This window comes from Haliotis rufescens, unplaced genomic scaffold (genome assembly GCF_023055435.1).
Source record: "Haliotis rufescens isolate VD_foot unplaced genomic scaffold, xgHalRufe1.0.p SCAF_39, whole genome shotgun sequence".
Taxonomy (NCBI): Eukaryota; Metazoa; Mollusca; class Gastropoda; order Lepetellida; family Haliotidae; genus Haliotis; species Haliotis rufescens.
Window position 1 is genome coordinate 2,108,702 of NW_025964101.1, and position 14,722 is coordinate 2,123,423.

Sequence of the window (14,722 nt, forward strand, 5' to 3'; positions counted from 1 at the left end):
TGACTCTTAATTACCTAATAGAACTGTTACTGCGTGACGTCAGTGCGCCAACTGTGCAAGACAATAAGGTTTAACTTTAATCATTTACCTTCTAACTATATATTTCTTTAAGCTTATCAATTCTGTCAATCTGTATGTACATTTTGTAAACGTATACACGTATAAGTAAGTGCATGATAAGATGCCAGTAGTGACAGAGACGAGTTCTCATAACTTTAAACCTGTAATGTATGTGTTGGCATATAAGGGAACTCGCCACATTCAGTATGTATCTCATGATTGGAGGTTTAACAATAATACTTAAATATGACATAATCCATACACAGGGAATCTCTGTTAAAGCAGAGTCCATTTTGCGTTTGTGCTTTACTTAAGTAATCTAAAAACCCGCGCATAATTAATGCTTAAGCTAAATTTATATTTCTTGCTCTTGAAAAGCGTAATAACTTTCTCACTGGCGCTGAAATTGTCAAATTCTGATATCATGTATTGTAACATAAAAGTAGGTATGTTCCCTGATTTGATTGGTTAAAAAGTGTTGTCGAATGAGCATAACATCGCTGAATTTTTGGGGTCTCATCACCGTGTATGTATACATTAATTAATGGAACTATTTTTGAAATCATCAACATGGAGGAACAGATGGAAATTTACCCTGACTTCCACATCGGAGATTTCGATGAAATATTGAGTGAATGGGGCGACGAGACATTTTCTGAGATAATTCAAGAATTTGAAGGTAAATGAAATTTACCTTTTTCCATTACTTACAAAATCATAATCATAATTAATGTAATTTTCTTGGGCTTGGCCAAAGGAAAAAACAAAACAAAATCAATTTTTAACAGAGTAAAAAACATTTATTGCAACTCTATAATAGTTATGACTTTCATACACCCACCTAATTTTGTTCTTATTATAACCCACAACAGCTGTTGAAGCTGGAAACCGTTCTGAGATGGCCCCTGAACTAGGAAATACAGCAAGCGTTTCCGTAGAGCCCAAAGTTCAAGCGTCCAGTCACCGCTTCGCGTCCCTTGATGAAAAAGCAGTACAGGACATCGTGGATGGGAACCTCTCCAAATCTACTGGGAGTTAAAATATTTCGACTTAAGCCATTGAAACATAAAAGAATACATAAACACATACCAAAATTTCCTACGCAGATTCGATCAACATCAGCGAGAGTTACCTCCCTTACACCATTGCCATAATAGCAATGTAAAGCGTGACCAATGTGTCATCGCAAAAATTGGCAATAATATAACGAGATTGACCAAAATCTTAACATAAATTAAATATTTCGTTTTGTAAGATTTGAGATATGTTATACTAAATGGATATACGGAAATTTCATTTAAACACGACACCGTAATAACAACGAATTACTCCCACTTACCGTCACATTTGTACCCTGAACAAGGCAATCTTTTCACTTCCAGAATGGCTTGGTTTCCGAGGTTTTGAACCCACGTTCGAAGAGCTTCCTGCTTTTCAACTGAATGAGAGACTGAGGTTCTTTTATGCCGAAGTCAGAAATGCTGAGGGAGACCTTTACTCAAAATCGAGTTTTGTTGGGTTGCGTGCTGCCATACACAGGCACATCAGGGGACCGCCATTTGAGCGCAGCATAAACATTATCCAAGACCGGGAATTTCACACTGCAAACTGCCGTCACTTTGCTGTCAAACGCAGGTATTGAAAATCGCGAGATTTGCAGAATAACCGGCCACAAAACCGATGAATCGTTGAAGTCGTATTCCATTGACTCGAGCTCGTCTCAAAAACGACATTATTCGAACATTTTTCAGGGACAGCAGCAGCTCGCTAACGAACGTAATTTGGTACCTGTCAAAGATACAAATATCCTGCCACTGTCCACTGCTCCCGTGAATAATTTCCAGGTTAATTCTTCTGCTACTTTCCACGGTATCTCTCACATATGTTAATTCACTGTAACAGTAAACAACTTTTTCTATCCCAGCTAAGCTGCATGTCTGAAATTTCGCACATGTTCGACGTCTCTTGTCACCACCTCAGTTTCAGGCGAGTTGACACTATCTTGTACAGGGGCAAAACAGTATATACATCTTTTCTAATTTTGATTATTTGTATTTCATAGATACGCATAATTACAAATTACAAGTAAGATGGGGAACTGTGATAAAGAATTGAATTTGTGATATTTCCTGTTGTTTGTTTATTTTCTGAGAAATGGGCTTGAACATGTGACCACCCCTTTCGTAAAATGGACCCTCATTATTGGAGTACCTCGAAACCATTGATCGGTTTCGCGGCACCCCATATCATGCATCTTTTCGAAGGTGAGCACGAGGAGACGTATTACTAACGACAGTTTTGTTGTGTCATGCGCTCAGTAAATTAGTTCCTCCTAAATATCGATTTTAATTAACGTTCATGTTACTTAGGAGATAAATATTTCGTTTTGTAAGATTTGCGTGATGTTACGGCGTCGTGTTCAAATGAAATTTCCGTACATCCATTCAGCATAACATCACGCAAATCTTACAAAACGAAATATTTATCTCCTACTTGTGTAATGGGCCGGTGGCCCCTTTACTGAAATAAAGCTCTCTCTCGTTCTCATTATTTCAGTAATATCATGGCGCGTCTGCTTCATTTGGGGAGAAAGACGAACGTGCTGCAGGTCTTAGATGTTTACCACTTTGGTGGAACCCACGGAAGTAATTGTGCTGACAAACGTAGAAACATGACCAGGCCTAACCGGGATTCGAACCCACGATAACACTGCATGAAGATAACACAATATCTAATCATTGCTTTAAGATATCTAGAAATAAAATTATATATAAATTTTCTCCCTGCAGCGTTGAAGAAGGCCGTGCTTTATAACAGACATGCATGTTTTATGACAGTTACCAAATGTTTTCGCCGTAAGCGGTTATTTGAGCCATGAGAAATAGAATCACCTTCACTGCCCCACCATACTGAATAGCAAGAGCACATTTGGAACGTATCTATTAGGGCTGCAACGATACACCTAGGTCACGATACGATACGTATCTCGATACTTACATCACGATTCGATACGTATCTCGATACGCTACGATACACAGAGTGACGAGAAGAAAAGAGATAAATGAATTAAACTTAGTTTATTAAAATGAAAAATTGAATGAAAGTGAATGAATGTTCATGAGTCATAAAATATATACTGTAATGAGTATTTTAACTGAATGAATCATCTGCCATTTCCATGTTATGGCCAGCAAACACAACGTAACAGTTCTACATATTTGTGAGTTGTGACTAGATAGTAGATTCTATGAGTAAATACTAAATGTACCAGTGTCCAGTAACTAATGATCTGCCATTTTCATGTATAAAGGCAAAAAAAACAATTAAAAACAATTGTAGCAACAGCCATGTTACATACTATTTGAAAGGTCTAATCTTGGTGTTTATAAATATGAAAGTTATGTTTATAACATTATTTAAATAATGCATTGACAACTTAATTAAGTTCGTTGTAAATATACAAAATGTAAGCTAACACATTCATAACGTCCAGATTAAGGACCAAGGAAGCGAAAATTTGACGATTTGGGGCAAATATAAGATTTCAAAAGATCTAGATCTACTTATTTCTTTTTTATTTTCATTTACGTAATTGGAAAATTATGTTAAAAAGAATTATGAATAGTATCTGATTTCACCCATTTTCAGATAACAGCGGCTGTCCGCTAAGTAACATGAAGAAATACCTCCGTTTTCGAAAGCTTCGTATGAATAACACGTTCGTCGAAGACTGACATATGACACATCGCTAGATAGCTTGTTGTTTCATCTACACGCTCGTAACATTGCCTGGAGTCTTTTCGTAGGTATAACATAAAGTTTCATTGGATAAAAAATGGTTCCTAATGACGCTTTCTTGCCGAAATCTGCTACAAGGTTCATGATTGGTCAAATTTGAGCACGTGACCTGAGGCAGGCAATCAAATTACAAATCCTCGTGGACGATGAATTTCAGATTTTTACGAAATATTTTGGTTAAATCGTGTTATTCTGAACGTTTTAAGCAGGAAATCGCGATCTATATTAAAAATATGGAGCTTCGTGGACGTATCATACTAGGTTACAAGCTGTGACAAAGATTTTTCATGCAAATATTTTGGCATTGAATATCGTGTCTGAGCCGAGAATTCGAGGCGCCGAAAGCCGAGATGTCATTTGACTAACATTACACGCGATCGCACGAAAAAATGGAAATAATAACTTAGCTGTAAGTTGGACCACTTTTAGATATATTTTTGTTGATTTTATTTATCACTTTGTATAATATATATAAAGATTTGCTTGAAACGTCTTTGTTTTGCTCTTTGACATATTCGATGTGCACCCGTTGTCGAAGTGTGCGTCCGAGAATTATACTTTCAATAACAATGCGGGAAATAGTGAATAACTTTTTAATCTATCGATAAAAAATGATAAATTGAAATAGAATTCGTATTTCAGACATTGTAAGATGTGATAGATTTAATAAATGAATGGTATGACAGGTAGGTCCAGAAAAATATATACTATTTTGACGTGACTAAGGCTTGGCCGGTGCCTGAAAGAGTTTAAACACATTTAAAACGTATCTGTGATAAAAGTTTATGTACAAAAACAAAGACGTACGTATATACGTCTTTGAAAAAAACGTATCGTGAAAAATCGAGATACAGCACCTCACAAATCGCACACCGTATCGTATGGAGTGAATCGCGATGCATCGGTGTCCCGGGATATCGTTTCAGCCCTAGTATCTATGCAAAAACAGTAAACTATTTCAGGTTGTTAAATGAATTACATGACAATGTTCTCTATTGTGATCAACATCAAGTTTTTGTTGCGTATAATAAATTATCAACATAATAGAACCCATCCCTAAAGATATGGGGGAATCTCAAAGGGAAGATATGGGTGAATCTCAAAGGGAAGATATGTGTGTCTCAAAGAGAAGATATGCGTGAATCTCAAAGGGAAGATATGGGTGAATCTCGAAGGGAAGAAATGGGTGAATCTCAAAGGGAAGATATGGGTGAATCTCAAAGGGAAGAAATGGGTGATCTCGAAGGGAAGATATGTGTGTCTCAAAGGGAAGATATGTGTGTCTCATAGGGAAGATATGTGTTTCTCAAAGGGAAGATATGGGTGAATCTCAAAGGGAAGATATGGGTGAATCTCGAAGGGAAGATATGGGTCAATCTCGAAGGGGAGATATGGGTGAATCTCGAAGGGAAGATATGGGTGAATCTCGAAGGGAAGATATGGTTGAATCTCGAAGGGAAGATATGGGTGTCTCAAAGGGAAGATATGGGTGAATCTCGAAGGGAAGATATGGGTGAATCTCGAAGGGGAGATATGGGTGAATCTCGAAGGGAAGATATGGGTGAATCTCGAAGGGAAGATATGGGTGAATCTCGAAGGGAAGATATGGGTGAATCTCGAAGGGGAGATATGGGTGAATCTCGAAGGGAAGATATGGGTGAATCTCGAAGGGAAGATATGGGTGAATCTCGAAGGGAAGATATGGGTGGATCTCAAAGGGAAGATATGGGTGAATCTCGAAGGGAAGAAATTGGTGAATCTCGAAGGGAAGATATGGGTCAATCTCGAAGGGAAGAAATGGGTGAATCTCGAAGGGAAGATATGGGTCAAATCTCGAAGGGAAGAAATTGGTGAATCTCGAAGGGAAGAAATGGGTGAATCTCGAAGGGAAGATATGGGTGAATCTCGAAGGGAAGATATGGATGAATCTCGAAGGGAAGATATGGGTGAATCTCGAAGGGAAGATATGGGTGAATCTCGAAGGGAAGAAATGGATGAATCTCGAAGGGAAGATATGGGTGAATCTCGAAGGGAATGTTCGCTTTATGTATTAGAACTTGGGTATTGTTGGAGAAAACATCTTTCAAAAGGCACTAACCACACAAACTTGTCACATTCAGCTGATATCTTTCAGTTAACTGACAGGAACATTGCTTTGACAGGTATCACATCAGTTGCAACTATCAACTATCAACTATCAACTATCTACTATCTACTACCCACGAAAGCAGTGCTCTGCCTATATAATTCTGCTTCCCAATATGCAGGTTAACTTTGGGAGCTTTGAATCTGACAGTGTAACCTGTCAAAAATGAATAAAATATATCTCGTTAACAATATCTTTATTAAGTAAAATAAAACAGCATTGTAAACACATATGTAAACAAAAAATAATAACAGCTATCAAACATGAAATCTTCATTTCGAACGTAAATGCATTTAAATTCCATTTCTGATGTACATCTGCTTGAAACTTTCATGTACTTTCATGAACCATCGCTCTCCGTTTTTCCCTGCTTCAAACATCCACGCTCATTCTATATGATTTGTGTATGTTATTTGTATATCTCACATACAGTATCACGGCCAATCCAGTATTGTAAGTCCCCACGGTCCCCAGTAAGGTGGCCTAACTTTGATTGTTGGTGATCTATAGCCCATTTTTATATTGTATTGTTGATTGAAAATGTATTCTTTTTAATGTTCTCAACTAGTTTTAAAATCAAAACTGTGATACTCTAGTTATTTTTACTGTCCTTCGATGACAGGTATTTATTCCATTCAAATATATGTATTAAATGACAGTTCTCGTCACGATATGGCTGAAATACTGCCGATGTGACGTTAAATATTAACTCACTCACTCACTCACGTCCAACCCCTTCTATGTATCTCATATACACTCTATCTGTCCCTTCACTTTCTCATGGACCCTTACTGACCCCCTTTACTCCAGATTCATTTCCATGAGGGTGTCTGTATAGGTTTTACTTTAACCGTGTAACTTTGACACAAAGACATTCTCCACAATCCTAGAAGTAAGTCCGTACACAACCTGTAATGGGAGTCCGACAGATGGGGCAACTGGACACGGCCATCGAGCAGGGTCCACAGCACGCCAGATGACCACAGGGCATGAAGGTCACCCTCACAGGGGTCTCCATGCAGATTTTACACAGGTACCGGTCCTTCATTCGGGAGTTCTCGTCCCTGATATTTTCCAAAAATGCAGGATTGCTTGTTGCTGAGTGTTGAACAAACGTTTTTCTGGAGCCTGGGTCAGATGCCCCTGCTCCACTGCCATATGTCCTTTCAGTGGAAGAAGAAGTTGGGTAAATAGTGTTTGTTGTCTCAAGAGAACTTTCCATGTCAAGAACATCACTTGCCAACTCTTGTGCCGAGAAACAATGTCCTTTGCCTGATTTACTGTACCTCTTCAAAACCTCTTGAACAAGTTCTTGGGAAAACCCCATCTGGAGAACAGCTTGAGCTGCCTCACTGCGCATGAGTTTTGCCATGTTATCTTCAGGTTCTTTTCCAGATTCTGCATTGTTTTTCTCCCTGAATGAGCAGATAATAAGAAACTATAGTCAATATTTGTGGATTGTGCCACAGATGACTGAGAATGATTATTCCTTGGCGTTGATGTTGTATATTTCCTATTTAAAATGCAGCATTGAACCGAAACCAATCCTGATGTTTTCGACAAAAATATACCATACTTATTTCCAGACAAACTATTTTGTACTTGTCTACATTGTTGATTAGCCTTGTTCACAGGTAACACTATGGCGACTGTACACTTACCCAGTATAACAGATAGTTATTTCCAGATTTGCCCTTACCGTGAGTTTCACATGTTTCTGTTTCTGAATTGATGATCAGCTTTTAGATCAGTAAACAACATGGCTTTGAGACACTTGCAAAACTGAATGCATATTCAGCGTACTCAAAACAGAATGCATATTCAGCGTACTCAAATACGAAACTGTGTTTTGGAAAAAATGTCATATTGAAACTGATGATTAAGAATGAAACAGTGACATGAGTGAGTGAGTGATTTCGGTTCAACGCCGTTTTAACCAGTTTTTCAATTGTATCAGGGCGTGTCAGCTTCGTGGGAGGATAGCAGGTCTCAAACTTTTACTACTTTACTGAAACCCACGAGCACAGGTATGGCGCTGACAAACATAATCAGGGCGAACCGAAATTAAGGTTCTGGCGTGCGGGGTGCGGCGGGGTACCCTGGTGGTTAAAGACTTCATTTGTCAAGCCGAAGACCCGGGTTTGATTCCCCTAATGGCTACAATGTTTAAAACTCATGTCTCGTGCCCCCCTCTGTGATATTGCTGGAATATTGCTAAAGGCGGCGTAAAACCATGCTCACTCATTCTGGTGTGCACAAGGAACGCAGCGAATTGCTACGCCTCAGACGACCACCCGTGCCCCCTACAGCGATTATGAAATATTATAACTATATTACTCACTCGACAGCTCCATGCTCTCGGTGCATAGTCTCGGTGACATCTTGTCCCACACACAGCTTTATATAGGGACAGGAAGGGAAGCACTTAGCGTGCTCCATCCAGGGGTCGTCTTCAGGGTTCCAGTTGTACACTTTCCCCTGGCAAAACGCACATTTCACTCGGTCTGGTTTCTCCTCACACGGAATGTGGTAGAACCCTGCTCTAGCCAGAACGTCAGGAGTCTGATTCAAATTTGGCGGCCATCTGGAAAATGATGCCAACCGATTTGCTTCCTTTTTAAAGTCAACCGTACTTGGGGCTTCACTTCTGGCACTTGCAGGCATCGTCCCATGCTGCAATAGTTCTGTATTGTCTTCTATTGGCACATTCCCAGCATCCTCTCCTCGGATGAATTTACAATAGGGGAAATGACGTCTGTGTTCAGACACTGGTTCATCCCAACTCTCCCATTTCTTGAGGACACCGAAACAAAATGGACACTGCACTCTGTCACTGGTCTCTGTGTAGTAGAACCCAGCTTTAGCCAAACACTCTGGCCTTTGACAACACCACGACGGCCAGGTTTTGAAACTGTCCCTCCGATTTCTCTCATATTTCATGAGCCGTGAGCGTTCAGCGACCGCCTCAAAGTCATCGTCCAAACAGTCAGTGCGATCCAGCTGCGAAGACAATCTGTGCACCCTGTGTGCAGGGCTACTATGCTGTATCAAGTTAGCTAACGCCATAATAATCTTCAAGGGATAACTTTGACATTCAAAATATCAACTGTTTGTCTGCGTCCTGTTTTGTATATATACACCATTCATCTCCTCCAGATTATTCTGGACGTGGCTGGATTGGTTACGTGATGTAAACAAGCATGCTATTGGTTAATACTTGTGTTGCATTGGCTGTTGTCTTGGTAGTTTGGAATTCGGTATTTGACATGTGTTATATTCGAATTACTTGCATTGAAACATTTATCAACATGTAATGTTTTAAATAGGGTTATAAAATGGAATAATTGTATAGGCTTGCTATGAGCTAAACTGCACGGAGCACACTGCCCTTGACCTTGCGGATGTCAAGTGACCTATTTACTACTCACGGACACAATTCCCGACGCAAGTAAACAGGAAAATAGACATGGATACATGTTAGGGATACAGGTGACACAATACAAAGCAAGTGGAGTGTAGATGATGGTATTATATGTGGCTAGCTATAATACTTGTATAATATCAGTAAGTAGTTGTTACACTGAATGACACGAGAGCACTAATGCTCATACATTGTCCTGTTATTATGACCTTTGCATGGAACATGGATTTTGGTGCAGTAAATAGTAATGATGATGATGATGATAATGATTGTTGTCGTCGTCGTCGTCATCATCAACATCATCATTATCATCATCAATACTATTTACTGCACCAAAATCCATGTTCCATCATTATTTTTATTTTTATTTTTATTATTTTTTTATTATCATTATTATTATTATTATTATTATTATTATTATTATAAACTATAGACTATAAACTATTTTACCCAAGGCATCATGCTTTTGTCACCAAGACCTGCACCCAAATCAGCCCTGCAACTTATTTGTAAAGTCATGTGTCAAGAAATAGTAGTATTAGAGTGATGTATTATCGCTTTTGTCAATAATGTGCATTTACTGGGGGGGATATTCAATGAACCCCGTTAATCCGGACGATATCGTCTGCATTAACAAATGCCCGGATTAACGAGTTATGGGCACCGAGTACTTTCACTTTGTTTATATGTATATGAAATAGACAAAACCATTTCAACAATAGTGGTGTCCGGAATAAATGGTGTCCGGATTAATGAGGATTTACTGTAAATACAATTCACACAGCAGAACCCATTCAACATCACTGGGTTATCAAGTGTACATGCTGACAAAGATCACATACGAAACAGACAGCTACAAGGCGTTCATCACGTGTGGACAGAAATTCCCCATCTGATGTACGTGACGCCTTACCACAACAACTTGTTGATTAGTTCTACTGCGATATTTTCTTCACGTAAAGACAGAAATTCCCCTTCACACAAATTCCTCTGCACGCGTGAATATGTGAACGTACACTCCTGACGACGTATATTCATAAGTATCAAATTGTCGCTGTAAGAAAACCTCACAACAGCATTTGAGCTCATCTTACATGACTTGACCTAACACCAGGTTTGTGTAAAACGTTCCACTCTGCATGTATATATTATCCCTGCATGTTGTATGCCCCAGTGTCCTCATGTTAGTCAAGGCACAGGGACGCAGTGAGCTTATCAGGGTAGCTGGGGTCGCAGGTTGCCCTATATATGCATCGAGCCATGCGACAACATGTTGTTGACGGGTCTGATGAATTAACTATGAGTCTACAGTACACAACGGTATAGGATACACAGTGTGTTGACGTGCTCGTTAAAACATACATAAAAGTATTGATTTTACGTCCTGATATTGCTATATGTAGAGGTGGAGTGAAATGGGGTTTAACGTCGCATTCAGGATTATTACGGGTATGTAGCGATGTGCATGTACTATGTGTGGCTGTTTGAACTAGTCCGGCCTAATGCCGGTTTTATAGTGCTAGCCAACTGAGATACCATGTGGCAGTTTAACATGCGCACCCTACGAAGGCACCTTAAGCTGACTCGGGCACGGCCAATCATTCATATGGAAAAGGTTCATGCAACTTATAATAGTGGATGTAAAAGTGTCAGCAAGCACGGCGCATAGAAGCCTTCCCCTACTCGTCTTATCCCCTTGATGCCGAGTGCAACAAGTATCATCTCTCAACATCTCTCAAGGTCCTTTGGTATGACGCTACCAGGGCATCGAACACCGACATTCCGCTCAACGGGCAGACGCTGTATCCACTAGACCCCGGAGACAGTCCGCTGTTCGGGCAGTGAGTGAGTTTGGTTTTACGCCGCTTTAAGTAATATTACAGCACTATCACGGCGGGGGACACCAGAAATGAGCTTCACACATTGTACCCATGTCGGGAATCGAACCCGGGTCTTCGGCGTGACGAGCGAACGCTTTAACCACTAGGCTACCCGACCGCCCCCTCCTCGGGCAGACGCTGTATCCACTAGGCCACGGAGACAGTCCGCTCAACAGGCAGACGCTCTATCCACTAGACCAGGGGGCGGCTATTTATATGTGAGGTTGTTACATGAACAAGATCTACAGTTCGTTTGTTTCATGCCGTTGTCTCCACACTATATTGACAAATGAACGTGTGAACGACGAAAGGACTTCAGATGTCATTTGTTTATTTATTTGTTGTTTTACGCAGCAAGCCTCAATATTCGAACCATACCCCCAGCGGCCTGTCAATAACCGAATCTGGTCAGACAAACCAGTGGTTGATAGCATGAACAACAGCCGAGGGTGTCGGAGTACGACGACAGGCAATCATCCAAGTCACCGATCGCGTGTCTGCTTCTCCCGACAAGCATAGCAGTGCTTGGACTTTGTCGACAGGACGTCAGACTGATCAATGTCCAGTCTCAATATACTTGGTTGGAAATGAAAGGTATAATGTGTGATGTTAGCACTGCTCCAGTCAGAGTGAATTTTCAGAAATATTTATTATCCTTGTAGCATTAGTGATAGAAAAATACAGCTGTAATTTCGTACTTCGTGTTATCTCTTACTGTGAGCTTTGATTTGCAGCCCTGTGGAAAGAGAATAGTCCACTAAAAATCTATGTTGGCACAACGGGTCGGTTGTACGGGCTCGGTGACTTGGTTGATTGCATGTCATGGTAATTTGCGTAGGTCGATGCTCCCGATGTCGATCAATGGTTTGTCTGGTCCAACGCGGTCATGTAGCTGGAATGTTGCTGAGTGTGATGCTACACATCAAACAAACTGTCGAAGACGCAAAGGTGGTCGGGTGAGTGTTGTGGTATGCCGTGCACAGCTATGATCAACTCTGTCGTGATCGGGTGAATGTTGTGGTGTGCCGTGTACAGCTATGATCAACTCTATCGTGATCGGGTGAGTGTTGTGGTGTGCCGTGTACAGCTATGATCAACTCCATCGTGACCTATGTTAATAACCGTGTCTGAAACACGCAGACAAGTGTTTGATATCATGAGCAACGTTTCTTGCAGTCTGGTTACGATGCAAGTCACACAATGAGGTGAGGTGAAATGGGGTTAAACGTCGCGTCCAAGATTATTGCACTTATATAGCGACGTGTGTGTGTGTGGCTGCTTGTACTAGTCCGGACTGATGCCGATTTATAGTGCTAGCTCACTGAGATACCATGTCGCAGTTTAACATGAATACCCCACTCAGACACAGTATACTGACTACGAGCCGACCAGTCCTTGTTTTAGCCCCTTAATGCCGAGCGCCAGACAGGGTAGTTACAAGTACCTACTTTTAACGTCTTTTGCTATGACGCGGCCGGGGATCGAACTCCGGACATTCCGCACTCCGGGCGGACGCTCTACCACTAGACCACGGAGGCGGTCAGTCACACAATGAGTCCACCTGATCCTCATTTGGATCAGCAACAAACATGGTGAATGGGTAACCTGACTGACTTGCATAAACCTGAACTAGGTGCAAACCTCTCCTTTCGAGGGTGTATTATAGTGAAGCGAAACAGTGATAAGTTTTGAAATTAGGGCACTCAAATATTACACCAGGAAAGCGTACATGGACAGGCCACAAGGCCACAAACGAGGAGATAGAAAGGGCAAACACTAACTGTTCACGGAAACTGATATTTGATAGTCTTGCCAGGAAGTAGAAACTGTCCTCGTTATACAGAGAAAAACTGTTCCTCGTGTTACTCCGACAATTGTGCAATTCGTCGCAAGTATGTCATGACGTTGCGTTCATTTCAATTGGATCGCACATTCTGGACGTTTTTTCTTTCAATTTATAAACCCACCTCCAACTTGCAATATATCTGAAATAATTTGTTATCAAAGCTAGGATGAAAGGAATGCACTATTTAACCTTAGAGAAGAACATAGTGTCTTACTGTCTAACTAGTGCACAGTGAGGTCATTCAGCTGGTGTCTGATGCCCATAACGCATATGTACTATTAAAGTGTTCGATAACTTTACTTTCCCGAGAGTAGTGAAAAGTCACAAGGACGAGTACAAAGCCGCCGTTAACTATGCCAGTTGATTAAATATTCGTAGCATTTGAATTGAAAACCTTTAATGACTAATGCCTACCCTTGAAACTCCCACCAATGAAATTGCAACGAGATTGGGTAAATCCTGCAGATACTTGTCTTTATTTATGTTCAGGATGTCCTTGTGGTATCGTGCAAGCTGTACCCTGTACACAGTCCCAATGTTGGATCTCACAGCTACCAACACGGATACACATCTACCAGGACCTATATTATATCGGTATGGCCACATGTCAAAATCAGAGCCACATCATTGAAGATAACATTACAGTAAATCTAAAATTGGTAACCGATATTTCATATTATTAAGAGTATTAAGGAAAGTAAGAAATATTGCCAGACGTCGGCCAAGTCTCTGTATGTCATGTATGTACCTCTGGTGGGTGAGATATCGTTTGGGTTTCTGGGTAGTATAAAGCGAGCGGTCGCTTACCGTTCTCTGACTTGTTAACAAACCCCAGCTGTGATTACAGTGCAGAGCAGCAGAAGAAACGTTTCCCAGACCGCCTATAAATCTAGTTTTACATGCAAAACATGAAGATTGAATAAAATAGTGGATAGAGCGTCCGCCCGGAGAGGTGAAGGTCGGCAAGTCTACACCTAGCCGAGTCATACCAAAATAGGTTAAAAGATGTACTTGTTGTTGCCCTGCCTGGCGCTCGGCATAAAAGGGCTAAAACAATGACTGTTCGGCACGGAGTCAGTATGCTGTGTTTGAGTGGGTTATCCATGTTAAACTGCGGCATGGCATATCAATACGCAAGCACTGTTAAACCACCATAAGTCGTGACTGGTACAAGCCGCCACACACATGCATTTACGTCACTACATTTGCGCCAGTGCCTCAGTGGGAAAACAGGGTTACTGAAGGGGATATGTAAGGTTGCATGGAATTTTGGACTCTTAACCAGTCAAAAATCAACATTAGATGGATATTAATAAGATGTTAATAAATTTTGGGTGATGTAACACTCTTCAGTAATTTATAAAGTCGAGAAGACTTGACATGGATACGAGCAACTGAGTTAGCGGACTTTCCACTACTTGAAGAAACCTAAAGAAGAATAGGATGACGTCACTGTAGGTTTGTAAGCAACATCCGCATTCTAAAATAAGTAAGAGCTGCGACGTGTCGCAAAACAACATCGCAGTCCCATGACTGAATGTCATGAATGACTGAATAACGCAACAACGGTA

At 40.7% G+C, this 14,722-nt stretch overlaps 1 protein-coding gene and 1 long non-coding RNA gene across 2 annotated transcripts; both read right to left on the reverse strand.

Moving 5' to 3' along the window:
- Positions 1-838: 838 nt before the first annotated feature.
- On the reverse strand, positions 839-2,508 carry LOC125372234. The gene is made up of 2 exons (XR_007218033.1): positions 1,400-2,508; positions 839-1,085 (listed from the first exon to the last, which is right to left on the reverse strand). It is a non-coding gene; the product is annotated as an uncharacterized LOC125372234 (long non-coding RNA).
- A 3,677-nt stretch (positions 2,509-6,185) lies between these two features.
- Positions 6,186-9,199, reverse strand: LOC124147217 (baculoviral IAP repeat-containing protein 2-like). Its single transcript, XM_046517856.2, has 2 exons — positions 8,346-9,199; positions 6,186-7,419 (listed from the first exon to the last, which is right to left on the reverse strand). The coding sequence occupies exons 1-2, from the start codon at positions 9,068-9,070 to the stop codon at positions 6,891-6,893; spliced, it is 1,254 nt and encodes a 417-aa protein (XP_046373812.1). The 5' UTR covers positions 9,071-9,199; the 3' UTR covers positions 6,186-6,890.
- Positions 9,200-14,722: the final 5,523 nt, after the last annotated feature.

Coding starts and splice junctions, on each gene's coding strand:
- LOC124147217 (XM_046517856.2), bottom strand. CDS start 9,070: ATGGCGTTAGCTAACTTGATACAGCATAGTAGCCCTGCACACAGGGTG. Junction 7,420..8,345: donor CGAGAGCATGGAGCTGTCGA/GTGAGTAATATA, acceptor CTGCTCATTCAG/GGAGAAAAACAATGCAGAAT.